This window comes from Xenia sp. Carnegie-2017, unplaced genomic scaffold (assembly GCF_021976095.1).
Source record: "Xenia sp. Carnegie-2017 unplaced genomic scaffold, XeniaSp_v1 HiC_scaffold_6, whole genome shotgun sequence".
Classification (NCBI taxonomy): domain Eukaryota; kingdom Metazoa; phylum Cnidaria; class Anthozoa; order Malacalcyonacea; family Xeniidae; genus Xenia; species Xenia sp. Carnegie-2017.
Window position 1 is genome coordinate 15,872,138 of NW_025813526.1, and position 24,550 is coordinate 15,896,687.

The window sequence follows — 24,550 nt, forward strand, 5'->3', positions numbered from 1 at the left end:
TTTTTGACAGAAAACAGTCACACATTCTCGAATCTCGTCTTCCCAATCCCCACTATTGAAGTCTCATCAAAAGCTACTTGAATTTTGCTCTGAAGTGACAGGCTTCAAATATATTTAAGAACCAAGCAATTTGGCTGATGGCTTCGGTCAGACTATTTAGTACTGACGTAGCAAGTGCAATATTTAAAGTTTGTTTTGAAATAAAGAATTACTCATTGCGATTTGCAGCATCAGAACATAAATATACATCAGAAAACTAACTCTTTTTTGTATTAAGAAGTCTGGTAACTAGCGTAAAGACATTTATGGATAGAATAATGTTGACTGCCGACACTCAAAAAGAACAAAAACTGACTTTGGGAGTTTTCAATTCATTTTCTTTGTTTATTCCCAGCAAGTTGTCACTTTTTTCCTGATGTGAAGGGAGTACTGAACGTCCTCACATGGAGACTATAATCCCATGGACTCATCTGACGCCACTCCTAACTCAAAGCATGATAATTACGCACTTTACCACCTACTCTACTGTACATATTATAGTGTCGTTTTAATTGTATGCATTTGCAATTTTATTGTTTTAAGTTAAATGTTCTCGTCATGTTTTCATTGTAAAGTGAACACTTATCAGGGAAGGCAAAAGGTAGCAAATATCTAAACAAATTTTACTGTTTCGAGAAATGGAGAAACAAACGAGAAATGTTGTATACGTAAGTAACTGCAAGAAACTGGTAATTTTGACCATGTTGTAAAAGCCGACCAATTGTAAAATCTTCTTGGGCGAAATTAATGATTTAAATTAGTAAAAAAAAATTGATAAAATAAATTTACATAAGTACAATATCAAAAAGTTTTGGACAATTAGACACTATTTTACTTTCATGAGTCTAAAAAACTTTTTAGTTAGACCAGTCCTTATTTCTTTATGTAATATAAATAATTTCTTAACCCTTTAACTTGTGAATTTTCCCATTGGTTTTCCATTCAATCATTTGATTTTATTGCCATATGGCAACACTGCCTCATAACTTGTTGAAAGAAGCAAAAAATAAACAGTAAACAGTAAATTGTTCACATAGACTCTTCCTGTAGAACGTGGGAATCTTTATCGTATTTTTAAAACAACTGTCTTTTAATTATTCAGAAATACGTTTCAAATGCTCACTAGGCATGGCTTTTGCTAAACCTCAACGGTCAAGAAAAAACGAATTTAGAAATAAATTTTTAAGATAGACAGCATGCCATTACAAGACATAAAGTTACACCGCAATGTAAATTTAGAGATATTATTAAAATATGAAAAAAAAAATCAATTTAGCCTCATAAGCTACAGCCTACAGCTTCAAAAAGCTATAATGAATGTAAACTATGGTAACAAAACTAATAATATAAGGATTATCACATTCCTCCACGGAAAATATGGTCAATGGGCTGCCCTTTTTCTCTAGCCTTATCTAATCTTTTTATGGGCAGTCATAAAATAGAGTTGACAGAGTTCACAATTGATAAAAAAGAAATATATAGATATTGCAATCTATAAAAATCTCAAATCCAAAATATTCAGGGTTGCATGTACATATAAATATCCCAATATTATAAGTTGATATTTCTTAAAAGAACTGTTTTAAATTAAGAGCACTAAACCAATAGTTCTAAATTAAATGATACGATGCGTTAAAATGACGTTCTACCTACATAGCGAGCATCACACTCACATTTATATTCATAAATTACATTGCTTAAAAGTTTTTTAGAGATTTTTTTGGGTGGGTGGTAGAATAGTTCTATTTAAAAATATAAAGATAATATTGCTCGCAAAAAAAAATTATCAATGATATTTTTAGTTTCCCTTCAATATCATCAGAAGCCTTACCCATCCATGGAAGTTTGATAAACACAGGGCACATAGCTGGTCCAAAAGGCTTGAACATGAATCAAATTGTCAGTTAGCGTTTTTGGATGTTCTTGTCCATAAACGCACTGGTCAATTCCTCACAAGCATTAATCGCAAGGCATCTTTTTCGGGTTTGTACACACGCTTTGACCGTTTTTCTTCACACAGAGAGAAAATTTCTTTAGTGAAGTGTTTAATAAATTGAACGCTTAGACTGTCATCGGAGGAGTTCATTTGAGAGTGATCTCAACTCATTGAAAAAGATGTTTCTCTCGAATTGATATCCGGAAAAAATGCTTCATAAACTTTTCTCATCCACAAAAAATGAGCAGAACAGGCATTTTGGACAAGCTAAGTGCCCTGAGTTGATCAAACTTCCATGGATGGGTAAGGTTTCTGATGATATTGAAAGGAAAGCTAAGAATGTATGGATAATTTGTTTTTTGCTATCAATGTTATCTTTATATTTTTGAAAAGAACTATTCTACCACCCACACCAAAAAAGTCTGTCTCTACCGACATAACTTTTACGCAATGAAATTTATGAATAGAAATGTGAGTGTGATGCTCTCTATATTGGTAGAGCGTCTCAAAGGTTGGGTGATAGGATCAAACAGCATGTACCAACTTCAATCAGAATTTGAACGGTCCCCTCAAATCAACAAACAAAACGTGGTTGTAAGAAAAGTAATTTAAGTTCATGTGACTGCACGATAGGTAAACATCACTTGAATAACTCCCATTGTGGTGATTCTTATTCAGAGGACAATTTTAAAATCATTAAGAAATGCCGTTGATTCTTTCAGTTACGCGTTATGGGGGCTGTTTTAATTAAGCTAAACAATCCCGTCTTCTTCCGACAAAAGGATTATGTTTTTATATATATGTGAATATTCATGTTTTGTGACCTAATGTGCTCAAGCAGTAGGTAGTGACCGACAAAGAAGTTATGTAAATAGGAATGGCCAAGAAGGTATGGAATTTTAATTATTGCTTAAAGGCAGGTGTTTTAAATTTATACAAGTTTGGGGAAGCTTCATCTAAGGTTTCATTTTCGACACATTTACTCGGGCAAAGACTATTACTAAACATAACTCTCGATTATTTTTGGTATTAAAGTGACCACTCCCTACATTTTAGTTCTTTATTGCGTTGACATCTTTAAGTATGAACCAAGATATACTAGCATTTTTTCAGATTGGCCAAATTTGATACCACCTTAATATTAGTTGAATATGTTAAACTATTTTTGGCAATAACACAATTTTTTGTCTTTAAGCCATTAACATTTCATCTTTAGCTGCAAATAATTGACAATTTTTATTAACTATATAACTTTTCAATATCTTTCACACTGAGAGTGAATATGCAGATGTTTGTAGCTCTGCATTTAAAAGTTTGGTTTTTTTTATTTTAAAAGTTTGAAGAGAATGTTCCTTGCGTCATGGATTATCTTAGATGCATCTTTATTCTCATTTGCAAAGTTCACAAAAATATTAACTTCTACAAAAAGTGACATACGATCTACGTTCATCGAAAGAGGAAAAACTTAAGTGACTTCTACAGTTTTGTAAAAATCGATTAGCTCATTGGAGGGTAGAGGATAACAGTTACTGGTTTTTCTTGATAAAAATCCTTTAAGCAGTATCATTTTAATCATCATAGAGAAAATAAGAGAATTAGATAAAGGACATATGTTACTGTATATAGCTTCTCTAAATTGACATTATGACCGTAAGTGTCTTGGAGTGATCAACCAACTATCTGCTTATTATTATACTACTCTCTTTTTAAAAACTAGTACGCAAGAATTAAATACACGTTCTTTGCAAACTCAACATTGTAGTCTGTCTCACCATTTAGCAATGATTTCGGATGTTTTTATTTCAAATGTTTTTTCAATGGTTTAAAAATTATAAGCAAGTCTAACTAAGCAAATATGTTTGAAATTTTGAACATTTAGCTCATCTAGAATGGCAGAGTAAAAATTATGTTTAAATAGAGCAGGATTCTTTAAAATGTGGGCCTGTTAGCTTCAGCCTACATAGACTAATGATTAATTGGACACTACCCATACTTGTCAATTCTTGGAATAAGTTTATAAAGCTACAATATCATTGGTTTAAGAAATTTATGTAATAGTTTTTAGGTGCGCTCATTCTAGGAGGTCTGGAAACTTGTCGGTCAAAATGCTTCTTATATTTGGATTTACAGAATTCCCAGTTCAAGAAGCCAACCCATAATGAATTCAAAACTATTTAATATAGTGTATCTAGGTTAACAGGGCCATAGCTAGATTGCTAACGGCAGGAGGAGTGTTAGCCCTAACCATAAACCTAAGCCTACCCCCTCCCTTATGTAGAGAAAATCAAAATGTGTTGATGTTAACATATGACTCTGAAGATGACTACCGCTAAGGTTGTCGAAACGTCAGTCAACAACAACAAAAACAGTCCTTCTCAGGACAATGCCAACCTGGACGATCTACATTTACAAATATTTAACATATGCTATATCATTTAGAGAACCATATACTTCCAATTTAATGTGTGAGGGAGTTTTAAGTGTATTGAATCTTTTCATAAATTTATTACTGATTTCCGGCTTGATTGTATTGATAATGATGAACTTGTATGTGTGTCTGTGAGCCTTATTTTTGTGGTTTCATGTAAAATATAGATGCAGCAAATTCCTTGCACAATAGCAACTGCACAGAGAATTCTTCAGATTACTCAACAGTGAACAAAATTTTAAAACTGCACAGAGATGCTCTTTATTCATGATCCGTGATTAAAAGATCTTGAAGAAGACACTAATACATCCATACCTTGGCAAGAGTTACATTCTCCTGAGAATCCTTTCATACACGTGCACTTCAATGTTTCATTAATTTTACGATAGTATGTGTAGGGTCCACATAAAAGAAAGCGAACAGTGTTTGTCGCTATAAATATTAATAAAATTAAAAATAAAATCAACCAGAGATTTTAAACGAAACATATTCTTCCTCAAAGAACACAATTTCTCACTCAGTATCCACTATGACGTACCCAGCTAGCAAGTTTGCTATGTAATGTTGGTATTTTTGGTGTTTGCAATTATCGTAAAAACAAAACAATTAAATAAACGTTGAAACTTAACAGAGAATGAACAAATTTGCTGGCTGTTCAGGATACTAAAAGAGGGTGTATCTAAAGAAGTTAGGTAATTGAAAATGTTCAGAAAATAATCAATTCATCAATAGTTCTCGCAAAATGTGTCAAAGCTCATGTATTTTGGCTTTGCCTTGTCTTGTTTATTTAAAAGTAAAAAGAATTAAATATTAATCTAGAAAACCAGAAGAGTACTTCGTAATTGTCTCAATTTGAACTGTATGCACAAAGAAAATGAAAGTTTCAAATCTAGTGTAATCCAAAGATATAAAAGTTTGAGCTCTGTTTTGCAATGTACTAAAACTTTAGAAAATTTGATAAATATTAAGCTAACTGCATAACATACTCAAATTGGATGTTTTTGTCTTTCAACCTATTTTCATGAATTTTTTCTTATTTAGGACTGATTACAAGCCAGAGTGATTGTTGAAATGATGTAAGAAACAATAAAGACTTAAATTTAACACCCAAGACGTTTGGCAAGAATAGACAAAGGGCAAAACTTTCCAAATTAGACACTATGCACTTTGAACTTAATGTTTACCAAATTTTTTATAATTTTGGAAGGAAGAACAACCGTTTACTAAGGCAATGTACATTTGAACTTTTTAACGTCTTTCTATTTTCTGAACATTAGCGTGGGAGTTTCTGCAAGTCTTAGATTATTATGTCAAATAAGTAAATATTTAACTACCGTTTGAGTCAGGATTGATACTGTGTATTGCTACAGCCAAATCAAGATAACCGTTGTTTACAGGAAGAAAATATTTACGTCTCGTACGTTGATCCGTTGTGTTATGGACACTAACAACACTTTGTCCGACATTAGTCATGATATAAATAAAATCCCCAAATACTGCCATGGGACCTCCTGAAGTTCCAAAATCAATTACATTACGGGAGTAGTAATCACAAGAAAAAACATTTCCGCTTGAAACTCGCCAATAAATCTTCTCTTTAGCCATGTCAAGCGTTAGATCATGTGCTATTGACTGAAGTGAAACTGAAAGAATATGATGTTTATTTGCAGTCATGTTCCATAACCATAAGAAAACTTCTGTACTTTCTGCCAAGAATAAATACCTTAATAAAAATATATGTATTGTACATTAGTTTTCCCTATACGTACTGAGATACATAAACAATAAACAGGCTAATATATGGAAGAAAGGAAAGATAGAATGTTTTTTTTAATCTAGACAAAGATGTTGTCAAATTATTCAGAACTACCTTCATATATAGACGGTTTAATGTAACATATTCATGAAATTTGATAATATAGCAACATAAAGCTATCGTAACTAACAAGAAAAGATCATCTTTATCATTTGAAATCTCTCTTTTAAAAACCGAACTAAAATATATGAAGTAATTAAACATTGCATGTGATTCAGAGCATAATAAATGTAATATGTTATTTTTATTCACATAACTTATATGATTGGTATTGTCTGAGATTATTGTCGAAATGAGTAATGCTGTAGTTTGGAGTGGCTGCCGAATGAATTGTGTAGGTAATTGATAATACTGAAAATTAGCTGATGCGTGGAAATTTTGTTCGAATTGAAAATTCCACGTAGATATAAAGTTAAGAAAGCTTTGTCATTTCAATTTCAAGCTCTCTTAATTTTTCAGTTTCATCTTGCATGAAAAGTAGCAGCTCCTTGGATGGATCATCGTCTACAAATGTCTTTAAAAGAGCTATAGCTTCACAAACATTGTCTTTTGTTGATATTTTTTCCAATTTGTTTGGGCAAACGATTTTTTACAACTATCTTAACCTTCAAAAAGTTCTGATTAGAGCCATAGAAATAGACCAAAGAAAAAACAAATTGTAAAATTTAAATTTATTGTGACGTTTCGTCTTTACTCAAGACATCTTCAGACAAAATAATAGATAGGACGTTAAGACAAGATATTATATTTACAAAAAGGTGTTAAATTACTACTAACGGAAGCGGTGTCGAATGGATACATGATAAGGAAGTTTGGAGGTGAGATGAAGAGAAATTAAAAGAGGTTAAGTGGAATGGAGTTTCCTTGCACATTAAGTGAAGGCTTGTGTTTATTGATTAGAAGGCTTTCATGGATGGAGAGTTCATAAGTATCGTATGAAGTGACAGTTCTTAACAGCTAGAGAGAGTAGTTTTTCACTTTATCTTTAACGGGAAAATGTATCAGCAAATTGATGGTGTGGCTATGGGCAGTCCATTGGGCCCTCTCTTTGCTGATATATTCATGTCCTTTCACGAAAAATCCTGGCTTAATAATTGTCCCTCTTCATTCAAACCACTACTTTACCGACGCTACGTTGACGACTGTTTTTTACTTTTTCATTCCCCCGATCACGTCCCTCTCTTTCTTGACTACCTGAACCGACAACACCCTAACATCACATTCACATCTGAAGTCGAACAAAACAGAAAGCTCTCATTTCTTGACATTGATATCTCTCGTACTAATGGAAAATTCACCACTTCCGTCTACCGCAAACCTTCTTTCACTGGCCTCTTCACTAACTTCCACAGCTTCATCCCACTTACTTACAAACTTTCATTAGTCTCCTGCTTACTTCACTGCATCTTCAATCTTTGCTCTACTTACGAAAATTTTCATACACAACTCGAATTTACCAGAAAGTCACTCACCAAAAATGGTTTTCCTTCACGTATAATTGACCAAATCACACGTCGCTTCCTTAACAACACCTTTGCCCCTAAACCACCTGTCTTGACTGCTCACAAAATGCCCATCTATTTCTGTCTTCCTTTCACCGGCATGCACTCCCTTCAAATTCGCACACAAATCAATAACCTTTGTGCTGCAGCCTTCCCACATATATCCATTAAATTTGTTTTCCGCCCTTCTCAACGCATCTCTTCTTTCTTCCCCTTTAAGGACAAAATTCCCAAACCTCTGAGATCTGGTGTAGTCTATTTATTCAAGTGTCGAAGCTGCAACGCTTCGTATGTGGGTCAAACCACACGTCATCTACACACCAGATTTTCGAAGCCCTTGGGAATATCCCCCCTTACAGGCAACCAAGTTTCCCACCAGCATCATCAAGCATTCTTGCTCACATTAACGAAACTGGACACACCCCCAACTTAGACGACTTTAAAATAATTTCCTCTTCCAACGATACTTATGAACTCTCCATCCATGAAAGCCTTCTAATCAATAAACACAAGCCTTCACTTAATGTGCAAGGAAACTCCATTCCACTTAACCTCTTTTAATTTCTCTTCATCTCACCTCCAAACTTCCTTATCATGTATCCATTCGACACCGCTTCCGTTAGTAGTAATTTAACACCTTTTTGTAAATATAATATCTTGTCTTAACGTCCTATCTATTATTTTGTCTGAAGATGTCTTGAGTAAAGACGAAACGTCACAATAAATTTAAATTTTACAATTTGTTTTTTCTTTGGTCTATTTCTATGGCTCTAATCAGAACTTTATGTTGGGCATTAATTTTTATCACACGTATTCGATTTCCGCTCGGCAAGTCTCTCGCTACTATCTTAACCTTCTCTTTTTAATTGTCAAATTTTTTCATTGTTTTTCTAAAAATCAGAAAAAGATTGACACTGGAGCTAGCGCTATTGGTATCATTTGAAAATTTTGATTCTATCGCCATGTCATGTTCGTATTTTTAAGAATCTCTTGATTAGACAAGCTGCAAAAACTGCTTGAATACTATGGCCTTTACTTTATCGAAAATGTTTGATGCAACTGGCAATTTTGAACTGAGCTTATCCTTGCAGTTGATTTGAAATGCCTCATAATCACGCAATAAAATTTTGCTCGCCAAATCTCCTTGATTTTATTGAAAATCTGTCGTTTGTTTCTTTACATACAATAAATACTTAATATTCGCTCCCTCGGAAAAAAGGGAGTTTTGTTTTCCCTCGAAAATCAATATTTTTTCAATTCTTGTACTTTTAAATAACAGGCCATAATACAGACTTCAAAAATTCAACTTTTCTATTAAATTAAAATGCCGTCTCTAATAATGAAACTCTTGGCTTACTAAAAAAACCCTCCAAGAGACTGACATAGTTTCTTAATTTTAAGTTTACAAGTTAATAAAAATAATTTCAATATCGCCTTACCCATGTTTTGAGTCAAATGCAATGCTCGAAAATTGTAAGCCTGGTTCAAGCCTCATAACACTTGTAATTTCCTTTTGCAAACACATTTGGTAGATAATGTTCGTGGAGTCAATGTAAAAGATACGACGACCAATCCAGTCAACTGTAATGTCACGAACAGAAATACTTTTCGCAAAATTTTCGTTTCTAGTCAAGTCAAAATTTCCCCGTTTGATGTCTTTGTCATCAATGTAGTAAAGCACATTCTCAACTACATCAATTTCGATGTCATTATATCTTGATGCATTGTCAAATTTATTCTTACTGGATCCATTAATAGCGCTGACATGAATATCTCCAGTAAGAGAATCAACAGAGTATACTTTATCAAAACTCAAAATAATGAAATATGGCTTTGGATAAACATCTAAATATACAATAAAAAACTATAAATAACAACGACGCAAGTGGATTAAAAAAATGCAAATTTTTATAGACCTTAGAATAATAATATTTGGTGAAAGACCACAATAAGTGTTTTTAGAAAGAGTTTTTCACTGTAGAAATATTACTAATAACTGAAATTAGATTGGCTGCATAACTTGTACCTATTAATTTGCATATTATTTTTAATGCTATGAACAAGATATTATGAAAATTTAACAAATCTAAAGATTATACCTTTGTAAAAACACATTTCTGTTTGCATTTGCATCATTTCTTTGTTGTATTGTTTTACTTCCTTGCATGCAGTTGTGTTATCGTCATTGCCATTTTTATCAACGCAAGTTTCCATCCATTCTTTCACGTTTTCTTTTAATGTCTCTAAGCTTTTCTTGCAGATTGATATGTCGTCATTACCATTTACTATTTGGCCACGAATAGACAGGATTATAAGAGTCCCAAGAAACGCTTTTGTTGAGCTTGATATCATCTTCATTTTCTATTTGTTAGAAGATGGATGATTATTAATTTCTTTAAAGCTTTCGTAGTAAAAAAATTACTTTTTTTATGAATGGTTTATAATCAATATAATCATATAATCAGTTTGTTTTTAACGTTTTTGGGGATGTATAAATCAAATATTGATTTCTATAATTATGTGACATTTTAACTTCCTTCTCCAAAACGTATTTTCACGTTTGATTTCAGAAAATTGATGATGATTGAATATTGTTGCAATAGATTAGGCAAATTGTTCATTATAGCGACTCATGCTTACAACAATTTATATAAGTAGAGTTCACCTGCGTAGAACGTGTTTTTCACGAGTGTCCTTCACGAGCAGGATCTATGTTTTTTAACTATAAGAAGTTCCGCAGTATTGTCTTGATGGCAGTTATGAATGCAAAATATCAATTTACAATGGTTGATGTAGGCGACTATGGACATCTAAGTGACGGTAGCGTTTATTCAAGTAGCGAATTTGGTGTTGCTATGGAACAGAACAAACTAAATCTTCCACACCCAAAACTGCTACCTGGGACCAATATTAGTGTACCATATGTGTTTGTAGGAGACGATGCTTTCCCTTTTAAAAATTATTTCATGAAACCCTATCCTAGAGGAGAGATCCAGATGCCTGAGAGAATTGCAAATTACAGGTTCTCCCGTGTAAGAAGGTTTGTAGGAAATGCTTTTAAAATTGCCACCTCACGATTCAGACTTTTCAGACGTGAAATTACAGCAGATGTTGACGTTGCAGTGCAAGCTACAAAAGCAATTGTGGTTCTTCATAACTACCTTATGGCTGACAGGTGTATTCCAAGTAATCCATATTGTCCATCAGACTTTATTGACCATAAGTGAAATGGTTCACTTAGACTGGTGGGTGGGGATGGGAGAATGCAATAATGGCGGAATTGAGGATGTAACACATCTTGGATCCAATTCTATTCAATGCAATCATAAGATATCAGAAACTGTTTTAGAGATTATTTCAATTCAACTATTTTAGAGATTATTTCATTTCATTCTGTGAATTTTGAATTATGTTGTACATATAGTCGCTGATGATAAAATTGAAAGATGTGGTAGCTGCTACTTTAGACAGTTAAGTGCAATAATTTTGGAAAAATTTGTGAATTGGCTTGTTGTCGACATGATCCTAAAAGTGAATTTGATTAATAGAAGTCTTTGCAAATAAAAGTTATTCAATTTGCCTGAAGTTTGTGATTGATGATTCCTGAATGAGCAAACAAAATGAAGTTTGTCTGTTTATTATGTTGAATCATTCTGGCATTAACAACACATCTATACCAGCAATTTGAAAGACACTCTATATCAATCCCCAAATTTTGGTGTAAATTAGGGCCTCCATAGACTAGGTATTTTGTTTTCGGCCGCTAGATGTAGTCGACTACGAAAAAATACCGTCTGTTGAATAAGTTGTCGACAAATAAACGTGTAAAATTGTAGTTGTCGACAACAAAGCGGTTTCTTATTTTTGCAAGGGTAACTGCAATCACAAAAGTGTTAGTTGTCGACTACGGAAATTTTTCTTAGTCTGTGGAGCCCGTTATTGTAATTTTTATACTGTCATAAGTACTATTAACGCGTAGGTAATCATCAATATTTTTTTAGGCATGGGATTCATATATATATATATATATAGTTTCACCCTAGTACAATTGAAAATAGATAAAAATGGTCCCTTAAACCTTAAAAAAATATGATAGTTGTTCTTATTCATTTATCTTAGTGATGAAATTTTTTTCACGTGATTTAAATTTATACGTGATTTATATACATAAAAATTTAATGGCTTTTGTGGTGGGATTGACATCGTTGCCGCGCATGCACAAGTGGTTTGTATATTAAATTTGTACAAAGCATGTTTTTACTTCAAAATCGGTCGTAGAAGATGCAGTTGGTCGTTGCCATGACCATAAACTTGCGCAGCTTGTCAAGTCGACTGCGCTTGCTAAAGAAGACTGCCCATGCGCGGATAATTTAGCAGAAAACTTATGACTACGTGAGGGAATTACTCCATAATGGGTACTGGTACCGACAGTTGGTCGTTTCTATGACTATGAACTTGGAGTGTGATGGAGTTGACTACGCATGCTTAAGATTAATTCTCAATTAATTTTTGAATTAGAGAGCTCTGAAATTGGTGCTTGTGTATACAATTAGCAAACTTTTAAATTAAATATTTTAGGCATGTTCTTTGCTGTGATAATGTAAGAAATGTTTTCGTTGCTATGACCTCGAACTAGGAGAGTGGTAGTGTTAACTGCGCATGCTTAGACTAATTCTCAATTAATTTTTGATTTAACGAGCTCTGAAATTAGTGCTTGTATATACAATCATATATTTTTGGCATGTTCTTTGTTGTGACAATTTTAGATATGTTTTTTTTCGCTAAAACTTTGTATCTGCATATTTTGTGCATGGACAATGCTCTAATGTTTACGACGTATATTAAAGTTAGTGAATTGAGGTAGAAGAAATACTTGAAAATGAAACTTCCAACAGGGAACAAAATCAAGCATTACAGAGGAGAAGCAAAAACGCAAGGTTGAAAATAGCTTAATGAAATTGAATGAAGACTCGTGGACCAACAAAGACGAGAATGTTTCGAAGCATGTTGATGACGATAAAAGGTCTAGCAAAGACGAGGTTCAAATACAAAAACAATCCATTATCAACACCGAGTCTACTAAACAAATGTTCAAATGAAATATCAATAAATCACATCACACAACTTGGAAGCTCGTTGGCTCACGTGGTATGTATTAGTGGGAACTGCTCGTGATGCTGCTGAAATTATGTAAAAATAGTTACCAACATCTTTCCCTTAGGAAGAGATTTTCAAGAAGATTCAAAGTACGCTGCAATCATTGTATATATAGATAGAATATTTTGAGAAGTGTACTCTGAGAAATTTTATTAACGTGGGATTGTACAAGGACCAACAGAGAATGTACCGGCTTGTGCGTAAGATTGTAGAAGGATTAGTTCACGTTCATACACAGGTAGAAACTTTCCATTATTGCATGTGCTAACTGTATGTATGTCTAACTAAATATGAAAAAAAATGCGAACAATTTATTTTTAAATCAATAAATATATAGAAAGACTGAATAGGAAGTGACTACTCGAGCTCGTGGAAGAAAAGGTAAGGTCAAAGCATGGAAAACGCTAGTTTCTCATCCTTGCTTTATTGAGACATTTTCTGTCGTTGGTTGTAACTTTCCTCGTACCAACGTACTTGTAAACGATCCAAACAAGTTCACGTGTCTATTATATTGTAACTATACATCCAAGAATGTCGTTGAATGCCTATACACCTTGTTTAAGAGTGTAAAATGTTTAGATGAAGTTATGCCACCAACATGTGACAGCCTTCTCAGACAAATTGAAAGCGTAATTTGGCAGGCGGGTATGTGGTATCAGTCTCTTTTACCCCAAGTGACTGTTTCCTCTCCAATTGGTAACGGTTGGCAGCTTTCAAAAAGGGACATTGATACTCTATGGATGACGCGTCCTCCATCTCCAGACTCTTAATTTCGCATTGACTGTCAATTTAAGACTGGGTGCTCAAGCATGCGATATTCATGTAGAAAATCAAACCTAGTCTGCGCGCATTTTTGTTCTGATGTTAACTGCGAAAATACATCAATTAAAACAGAGTAAGAAAACGAAACAGATGTTTCCCCAACTGAGAATCGCATTGTTAAAAGAGCCACCTTGTACTTTTTTGTATGGTAGAGTGTAGACATGAAATCTACAAAGTGTTGAAGATCACTGAAAAAGCTCACGCTCACGCTATTGAGTTTTATAAAATCTGGAGGGAACATGTCAACCAAATTACTATAAATTATTAGCGCGCGTCCTGTGGTCAAAAATAGGGCAAAATTTGATTATCTAAGTCAGCGGAAAGACGCGGGATCACGAAATATATTTTCCCCTCTCGCATTTGACAACCACGAATGGGATTTTATAAAATGCCAATGCTATTCTTCCAAGCAAGAACACTTATTTAAAATTTTATCAATAAAACATTATGCAAACTTGGGTGTTATGCGGAGGCCTAAGTACTGCCGTAAAAAGAAACATTTCATGACACTGCTAAGCAACGTAGTATTGCTTATCATTTAAATTGTTCGTATTTTCTTTTTAAGTCAATATTTGAGTTGTGATGATATATATTTTTAGAATGTTTTTACTACTAAGTTGTGCTTTATGTTACGTTTATCCAGTCCTATTTGTTCTTTATTAATCGCTTGTTAGATAAGGGGAAAGCAACCAATTCTTATCAAAATTTGCATATCTCAAAACTACTTGTTTGAATTGAGTTCATCTCCAAGAAATGGAAGATTTTTCATAATTTTTTCTACAAATATGAAGGAAAATGGAAATAGAGCAGAGTAGGAAATACAATGCAACATTAATTAAAAACTCTTTGGCACATGTCGTAAAATAAAAATAAATACTTTTATTAAACAACTAGGCTGCATAATTTGACAGATTATGAACAATCACGACGATGGTGTCTCAATGTTTGCTTTAGCCAACAGTTTTATAAAAGCCATCTAGTTTTTCTCTAAATGAACAATTTATACTATTTTTATATAGTAAAAAGCTTAACCCATAAAAACTATTTTGAACAATATTGTGCTTAGACTTGCTCCTATACCTTGAAATTTTTATCAGGAAAAATTTATGATAATATGCATGAAAAACTGAACTCTCCCTCATCTGACAAAGTCTATTCTTGTTCAATTCCAGATGATCCAAAATTCACTTAGGATGCACTGGTTGCAATGAAGTTGTATGTAGAAGCAACTATAGATGGCAAAGAACTTTTTTGTATCTTATAATGAAATAGTAGAAATTTAAATATATATGGATAAACAATATAGTAAAAGAAGCAACGTCTGACTTTAACAAGGAGCTATCTAATTACGTTTAGTTTCTAGTATAAAGAAAGTACAATTTTAGATAAACTTTATTTGGAATTCTTTCAGTGTTATTTTTACCAAGAAACAAAGGAAAAATTCAAAGGCATGATGCAGAACTCAAATATGTCTCAATTTCGTTTGAAACTAGAAATAATTAGTGTGGGAAGCCGTAATTTATAAAGGCACAAGGGAAGAGTAGTGCAAAGGATTTTGCATTTTTAGAAAATAATACATTCGTCCTTCACATATATCATATTTACAGTGGGAAAGTATTGTAGTTCTGTTCAATAGTAGATGCAAGATTAAACCAAGTAATTTACAATCAACTCAGTTTCTAATATTTTGCCTCTAATCAGAAAGTTTAAACCAGCCAAATAACCATAGCGTTTTGATTTTTTTTTTGCTCTTCTACTTCAAGATATTTCCCTTATAAGTTCTCGGTACATTTATTAAAATATCTTTTCGTTATAACTTATAAGACACCCAGAATCAATCACACCAAAAGTAACTCAAAATAAAAGATGCGTTTCTACTTAATAATGACATATTTCCAGTTCATTAAAATCTTAGGGATGTGAAAAATTCTTACTTCTGTTTTGGACATTTTAACCAAGATTTACTCATCTATTCAAAAAAGGTTGTCGTTGTTATACGCAGTAATAGAAATCCAGATTAAGAAGGGAGCGAATATTTCTCAAAGTTTAAGTTTTTTTAACTAAAATTCACCATTACCACCATGTTTATGACAACCGGGTCCGGGCTTCTTGTTCCCTTCAGGTCTTATTGAACTCAATGAGTGTAACAGAGAAATTGCGCATCCAAAAAAGAAAACTAAGTGAGTATGAGTGAGCTTTTGGAATACAGGCGCTAATGTGCGACAGATGTGGTCAGACTAGCCATATAGTAACCGCAGTTTATCGTGCAGACTCTGTAGTTTTTGAGTACTTTATGCAGGGGCGGATCTAGGCCATGGCGAAAGTGGCTTGAGCCACGGTTCGAATTCTGCCACTTAAGTTTTTCCAGGGTTGACTTTTTCATGATTAAAAATTTTGCTCAAATACAGCAAAATGCGATCAAAAGCAAAAATTGAATGAATTTTGTAATTTTTTGTCAAAAATTTATGTTAACAGAACAAAAACTTCAAATGAAACGTCTTGTTAAATTAGTATTATCAACCAGTTAAACTCTGAACTGTAAAATCACCGAAAGCGTCTCGAATCTTGCCGAATACGCCATGAATATGCTCGGAATATGTTCGTAAATTCGAGCCTGCAATCTCAGAATGAAAAGCCACGGTCAGCGTTCAAAAAATTTCGCAATAGTTGCGAAACATAGTAAATTTCAGCCACGGTGCAGCGTTGCAAGGCAATCACAGGGAACGTTTTGGTCATGTGCGCCACGGTGAGCCACGGTGAATGAATTTTGATTGCGCAATAAATACAAGTCATATACAATAGTTCAATTCTTGTCGACTTGAAAAAACGCTACTTCTAGTTCTACTCAGCAATTAGGATCAATGGAGACTTCTAAAAACATCGATGTTCTTGAAAAGCTCGTCCAAACCTTTCAGCAAGAGAACGCTTGCGAAATTATTTCTGGTGAATTGTATAACTTGATACAACACCGTGGTAAAATAATCAACGAGGAAAGGCTTCGTCGTATAAATTCTACTGGCGATATTATTATGCTACGAACTTGTTCATTTTCAAAACTGCTGTTCCCTGAAAGCCAAATTGGAAGATCAGTACCCAATGTCCCTGTGAGGTAAGAATTTACATGTATTGGGGTATTAATTTATATTTTAATTTACGTTTGACTTCTTGGCCGGAAATATATGATCAATCCGTTAATTTTCAGCTATTCATACTTAGTGTATCATGTAAAATATATGTATAAAGCTGTCATTATGTTGCATACTCAGTCTGTCTAATGTACGGCCTAAATAAATTTAGTTGTTACTGTCTGTTAAAAATAAATGTTTTACTTCAATATTAGTCAAAGCTAGTCCTTTTTAAAATTTAACCCAATCAATAATGTATTATCCTTGTATTCCTGGCATTTTATGTTATCCCCTGGTTAAAGAAACTAACATATCATTTTGAATAACTGTTACTTTCTTTCGCGATTTATGTAAAATATTGATGTCATAGTAGATGGAATAAATAAGTCGTCTGAATCCTGTTCGAAATGCCTAGACTAGTTCCAAATCTTAGACTACATGCCTCTAGTCTAAGATTTGGACTTTGACTCTAAAATGATGTTACCAAATTAACACAAAGAGAAAATAACTTTCTCAATTTCAATACTATTAGTCTATCTTTAACAGTATTGGTTACCCTTATTTATTCTAATGTCAGAGTCAGTCTAGCAGATTTTTTTCCAGGTATAACTTGGAATAACAAAGCAGCCATTGATACTTAAATACTAATTTTTCTTTTAGTACTTTAGCCAATGGGAATTGTCTATTCAATTCATGTTTTATTGCATTAGTTGGGAATGAGACTCTCTCTATTTACTTGAGATTCCTAACTAGTGTTGAAATGTTTGAGAATGCAAAATACTATTCTACCCATCCTCTCATCGAGTCCCAGCATAAAAATGGTGCATTCACTTCACTTATAAATGCTTTTGCCATGTGTATATCCGATGCAGCTCTAACCTCTTTAGAAAATGCGAATGAAATTGCAGCAGTTTTACAAGAAGCAGTGCAAACAGCAAATAATTACACCTTTTCACCCTTGATGCGTATGTTTGCTTTGTCCACTGTAATCCAGTGTGCTATTCAGTCATACTACCCAATTACTAATGATGCTGAAGTGAAAGGAAATTTTGGATTTGTTGGCTAAAATGTTCAATTGTACATTATAATCAAGAGATTTTGTTGATGGGAGTGCAATTGACAATGTCAATATCTATCGTTGTGCTGCGACGTTACCTTCTTATTTGGTAGATCAAGAAATCCCATCCACCAAAAATCATTTTGTTACTTTGTTTTTACAGGACCACCTTTGAACATTGCTTTTATTAATCTTGCCATCTTTACCATTGTTGGATAACCATCTTTGCTGCTGTAGAAATAAGATCACCTTTGAACATTGCTTTTATTAATCTTGCCAACTTTACGATTATTGGATAAACATCTTTTCTGCTGTTGGAAGAAGACTGCCTTTGAACATTGCTTTTATTAATCTTGCAATCGTTACGATTGTTGGATAAACATCTTTGCTGTTGTTGGAAGAAGACTGCCTTTGAATATTGCTTTTGTTAATCTTGCAATCTTTACGATTGTTGGATAAACATCTTTGCTGTTGTTGGAAGAAGACCACCTTTGAACATTGCATTTATTAGTCTTGCCATCTTTATGTCTGTTACAAAAGGCATCCTTGCTGCTTTTCGAAAAGACCATTTGATGGGGCAAGAAAGATGAGAAATTATCTTTTTGTACTAAACCATCTTTTGGTTATCCTCTGCAAAAATAACATGCTTCATCTTCCTCTCACTCCTGTGGCAACAACCCTCTTCCAAAGTTTTTGTAATTCTACAAACTTGCCGTTAACTGGTGTGGTTATTGGATGGAGAAATATTACTACAGATTTAAACTTTTTATTGTACCGGAAGCAAAATAGTATCGTTTTAATGTTCAGTTTGCACATTACTTATACGCTAAAATTTCAACGGTTTTTGTAGGTAGCCACATGATTTCGTGTTATACTACCAACCACTATGTTATACTGCAAAAAAGTAGAAGAACAAAAAATTGCAAAAACAGGAACACTTTTACTTAGTTTTGTATATTTTGCGCTGTGAGGAATTTAATGATGTTTGTCTAACTGTTCAATTTTAATACAGTATGTATACAAAAAAGAGTATTTAAATTATTCCATTGTAGAATGCAGCGTTTGATTTTGTTTATTATTAAAGGCTGTCTTGCGAGGAAAAAAACTTTGCTAAATTGCTTTACTTTCAAATAACAGCATGAAATCGCATTAAAAGCACAAAATTTCGGACATTGCATTATGCTATTTTGTATTGCAATTATTATTGGAGCAAAGCAGCAGGTTATTTCTGATTGTTATAAAATGAGAAACATTTCATTAAGAAGATATATAGAGTCACTCGTAAAGATTTTCTCACCATGCGTAAACCCTCTTTGTGCAGAGGCGGTGAACTTGGTTTTCAAAATTACTTGTTTCGATTAGTCTACTTGTGTTGAGCCTAAAATAGAGCCGCCTTCAGTTTTGGCAAAACAATTTGGTGGTTTTACATTGAATTCTGTCAAATTAAAGGTTCTAAGCTCAATTTTGAGGTGGGATGAATGTATGAGAAAGCAATTTTTTTTCACTCTGCCAAACATGTACTTATTGCTCTAACTAGAAACAACTCGTGAAATTATTGAAACTTTGACCTGTCTCAAATCAAACGACAATAAAGTGAAAATGGGAATTTTAAATAGTATGTTAAGATTTTCTTTATATGGTTACAAAATGTAATTTCCTCTGATGTGTGAATATATAATTATTGTAATGTTGACTTCAAGGAACAATAATATAAAAATAAATTCAGAGTAACAACATCTACAAGGCGCGTATTAAACTATAACAAAAAATCATACCAAACCATTTGCCATGTTTCTTTCACAAACTTTCCTTGTACTCCTGGGCATATGACCTGTATAGCCTGTCTAGACAGTCAAAGTAGAGCAAAGAGAGGGTTGTGTACAAAGATCAAGTCATCAATTATATTCAATGACAGGATTCCATATTTTGGTACTTCCATCTTCCTTTGTAAATTCATTCATCAGTAAGCGCAATATTGCACCAAAATACGTAAACTATTAAATTTACCAATAACAATTCAAAGCTCGCAGACTTATATATAACTCGCATATAAATGTCAACATTTCAAATCTTTTCTTAAAGATAAGTAAAGACCAAAATATAAACACATTTCCATTTAATGTGATAAGTTGTCATTATTTAAAATAACTGTCTATTTTATATATCTGTAAATAATTTCTCCTTCCGTTCTAGTATAAAACAACAGGAAAGCTTATTACATCACATTTTTCAAAGACATAGTACTATGTAGATTTAGAGCCATCTTAATAAAAATGTAAACAATGACAAAATATTTAACAAATAATCCTTGTATGGTACACTGTATAAAGTACACAAATATGTTAAAGACTTGTCAAGACAGTTCAAAAACGGTCCAGAGAATGTCTAAGATATAAAGAATAACCAAGATAACAATAGTCAAGACAGCAACAGTTATGAAGATAATAAAAATTGCTCATAAGTTAGTGTAATTCAGTAAGTGTTTGGTGATTTTATAAGAAGAACATTATCAATGAATATAATAACGCTCTTGCAGATAAGACTTTAACTAAAAATCGGATAAAAATGTCAGTCAATAATTCTCCACTAATATTACTTTGCTTCTTTCAGATTTACATTCGTGGAAGAGGTTTTTTATGTTCTTCATGCAATTTTTACTACAGGTAAATTGTGATGTTTAATAAAAAAATTGAACTACTTGCATGAAACATACTAAAACAAGCTCTTTACCATCCACATCACGCAGTGAGGCATTTTTCATGCTTGTTTCCCCACAACAGAAAATGTCAAGTGCAAAATTTAGTAGAAGAAAATGAAGAACTGTGACAACAAACTATTTGTATTTTGTTGAACAGAAAGTATTACAAATTATAACAACTACATACAACAACTAACAATATTTATAATAGCTTGCACTCAAAGATTGTAAGGTATGCCACTCTATTAATTATAAATTTGACGATAAAATTAATATTTAAAATGAAATCTTTCAAGCGGAATATATTTTGCACATCATTAAGTTCTGAGCATTTATTCATGCGTGAATTCTAGTTCTATTTTGTATACATGCATTAAATTATTAAAAGCAGAAAAAAATAAGAAGCCAGTTGCACTACTTAAGGAAAAAATTAACAAGGTCGTATTTTCATGGCTGTGAATTTTAAGTCTTCGTAGTAGCCTTTCCAAATATTCCATTTGATACCATTAGAAAGTGGGGTTGAACATGATGATAGATCCCGTTTAAATTAGAAAGGTAACAATATTCAAACCACCATGCACCCTTAAACATGCTTGCACAATTTTCGGGAGATTTATCGTTATCAGAGTCTTTTGTCGAAAATGCCATTCCTTTATGTACATATAACGAATCACCGGCAGTTCCTAAAAATGAGCACAGAATAATTCAAGTCATCATTAAAGTAGAGTCTAAAATGTTTATTTCTTATGCATAACTTTAAGTTGTAAAGCATTTTGCAATGTCTGATACAAATAGACAATCATCTGATAGTATTACTTGCTAGTTATTATGGGAGTGAATTTAACAAATTGTATTTTGATTTGTAAAATCTTAAAAATCTAAATTGTTTATGTAACACTGTTGCAAGCTATTTAGTTTTTTAAAAAGATTAACATTTGACGATATTGCTTTCGTTAGAAGTGGTATAGAGATAAATTTCATCCTTTTCTTTTAATCCAAAAGTTTCTGATCAACTAAGAAATGAGTGAAATTTTTCGTAATATTACAGGCAAAATAACTTGAAGTGTTGAATGATAAACTGAAAACAACAAAAAAAGTTTAAAGTCTGGAGAAAAGATATACTTTAGGAAGCCACGGTCATGTTTAAAATTCACAAAACTTTTTTTTCCTTAATTTCATTCGACTACTGGATACCTATCGGCATCTTTTACCTGAATATTTTCCAAGATCCAACTTGTATTTCTGCCTTTCACTTGCAACAGAAAAGAAATCATATTCGGCGTATCCTGTGATTCCTGTAAAGTCTTCCATGTCAATCCGAAGTTTCTTGTGCTTTCTAGATGTAAGTCTATTTATTTTATCTAATCCAAGCCAAAAATCTGATGTTAGATTTCCAAAGCCATTTTTGTAATCTTGCCACCCTCTGTAGAAATTAACACTACCATCAAGGCGACGTTGAAACACGGTCCAGCCACCTCCAGATGTGTTCATGTCACACCATACATTAAAACTGCCTCGATTGTCCGGATCAATCTTGTAGATTCCGCTTTTTCTTTTAGAATTCTTGTAAAGCTCTGAGCAATCTTTTGCTAGGAAAAAAAACATATTCACTATTTAAGAAATTTGACATGTTTTTTTTTTTCGCACGTTAAATGCATGCAAAACATGAAAAAAGAAATTTTTCGTTGGTCACATGATTGCGAGTTTCATTCAACTGCCTAGCAGTTTAAAGCTGTTCATAAAATTAATATCGAAGCTATGGGGAAACGAGAATTGGTTTCGATTAAAAATTGACCATTGATGTTATAAACATTTAGAGTAACCTTTTCAAAGGATTTTTGTTCCTTGAAGCTTGCAAGATGTTTTATGACGTTTGAGGCTTTTGAATAGAATAACTCTAAATTTTTGAAATTTTATGAATGCTTGTTAAGTCTTACGTTATGTAAGGTTAAGTGAACGACTTTTGGCTTTAAAAACAAGGTTTTCATTTTTTAAAGACCATATTTCTGCTGATCTTTAGTTGCAATTTACTTTTTTGTCAATTAAGCCAATAAGCATTACAATAAACTGGTTTCGAGTTTAATAAATCTTTCTTTAGTTAAGGATAAGCTTGCAGAAAAAGCGTTTGTGGATGTTTTGCAATTATTGTAATGTTTTAAACACTAATGTAAATCATTTGGTGTTTCAAAAATGATCTTATGTGCAGTTAAAGAAAAAGCAAATAATTAGCTGTAAGACCTGGTTTCCAATTTTTTTTGTAATTGCTATTACACATACTTAAATGTAACAAAAATTCATTGACTGTGTCGATATTTACAGAAATCATTATAAGATTTTGTAGTTAATTAACCCTTTAAGTAAAAACTTCAGAATTATGGGTGAAAATTTTTTCTTGCAAAATAATGTTTGTTTTATGTACATTTAATGTTGGTAATAAAAAAAATTAGTACTAATTTGTTTTAGATGGGATGGGGAGAATGATTTGTTGTAGGTTTTCATCATAGCCGCTTAGGGTATAGATGTTATAAAATTTAGTATTATAACACTTTATTTATATGCTTTTTTAATTTTTAACTTTAATAACAATTTATATAAATATTTTATTTAGAATATGACTGTATAAACATAATTTTTCATGTTTAAAAAGAGTTACGATAAAATAATGTGGAGAATCATGTCTATTTACGAAGGTACTGAAAAAACATTTTTTCCTTCTGACGTAATATAAGGAAGCTTGCCATTAAACTGACGCCAAATTTGTAAAATTAATTTTACCAAATTGTACCTAACTGCATTGCAGTAAAACCTTTCAATTTAGCCAAGTGGTTAATTTTTGTGGCCAAACAATTATGCGGGCTTTATTCTTATTCGTTCGTTAGTTTTAATTATAATAGCAAACAAAGAAAGAGCAAAGGTTGTATGCATGAAATGATGAAAATATGAATGAAGCTAATAAATTTAATTGTAAAATCAAAGACCTATACCAATGCCACTACTTCTTATCAGATTTTTGTAAAAGCTATTGAAATTATGCCATAGTGACTGCCTCAGTTCATTTCAATAAACTTGTTGGTAGTGTTGGTATCCACTTTACACTTGGGAATCTTGCAGCAGTGTACACTGATTTACAGTAAATTCAGCAAAATCGGATGTTAGGGTGCCAGGAAATACTTTAACTAATTTATCCACACCAGACTCCTGATACAAAATTGTGCAATTTTCTTCAATAAAATAACTTTGGCCAATGATTTTTGTGTACTATCAATAAAATAAAAAAGTTGAACTTACAGCAGACGATGTTGAGGAGCTACACCCACTTAAAAAAGATTGGACAGTTAAAGCACTTAGTTCTATAATGATAACATGATGTTTATCATCTGACAGAGTCCCTAAATAATCCTAACAATTCATGTGGTAGAAAATAATTCACAAGTAAACGAATGCTTAGAATTGTTTGAAGAGTAAAATTTATCTACACATCCAAAGTTTTGGTTACCACTTTGCTAAGAAAAGATGATATTTAACTGTCTGGTAAATTGTTAAAATTATAAAAACATGAAGTACTTTCATGTATAAGGGACTTGTCTAGGTTACTTCTGACAAAGGTGGCTCATATGACTATATTTTTAAGTATAAAACATGAAAGTAACTAACTAGAGTGATTTTAGTGTAAGTTAGCAAAGTGATAATCTAACACACGTAAACTAACCTCACAATTAAATCCTTACTTTTTTCATCAGTAAATCATAAATAAGTCGCAATAAAGAAGATTAATATATAATTTAAAGTGCTTGAGCACTATGCGGACAGTGTTCACCCATCCATATATGAGTCCGTATCTGAAATATTGGGATACTTGTAGTCGGAAGATCTAAGAGAATAATCAATCAAATCTAAAAAACGATCACTTTCTCTCTTTAACTCATTATCATTTTCCCCAAAAGACTTAGCTCGTTATCCTTGCCAGTAC

At 32.6% G+C, this 24,550-nt stretch overlaps 1 protein-coding gene across 1 annotated transcript; it reads right to left on the reverse strand.

Moving 5' to 3' along the window:
- Nucleotides 1-21,042: 21,042 nt before the first annotated feature.
- On the reverse strand, nucleotides 21,043-22,906 carry LOC124457176 (fibroleukin-like). Its single transcript, XM_047007460.1, has 3 exons — nucleotides 22,858-22,906; nucleotides 21,792-22,169; nucleotides 21,043-21,263 (listed from the first exon to the last, which is right to left on the reverse strand). Exons 1-3 carry the CDS (start codon nucleotides 22,904-22,906, stop codon nucleotides 21,043-21,045), a joined length of 648 nt encoding a protein of 215 aa, XP_046863416.1.
- Nucleotides 22,907-24,550: the final 1,644 nt, after the last annotated feature.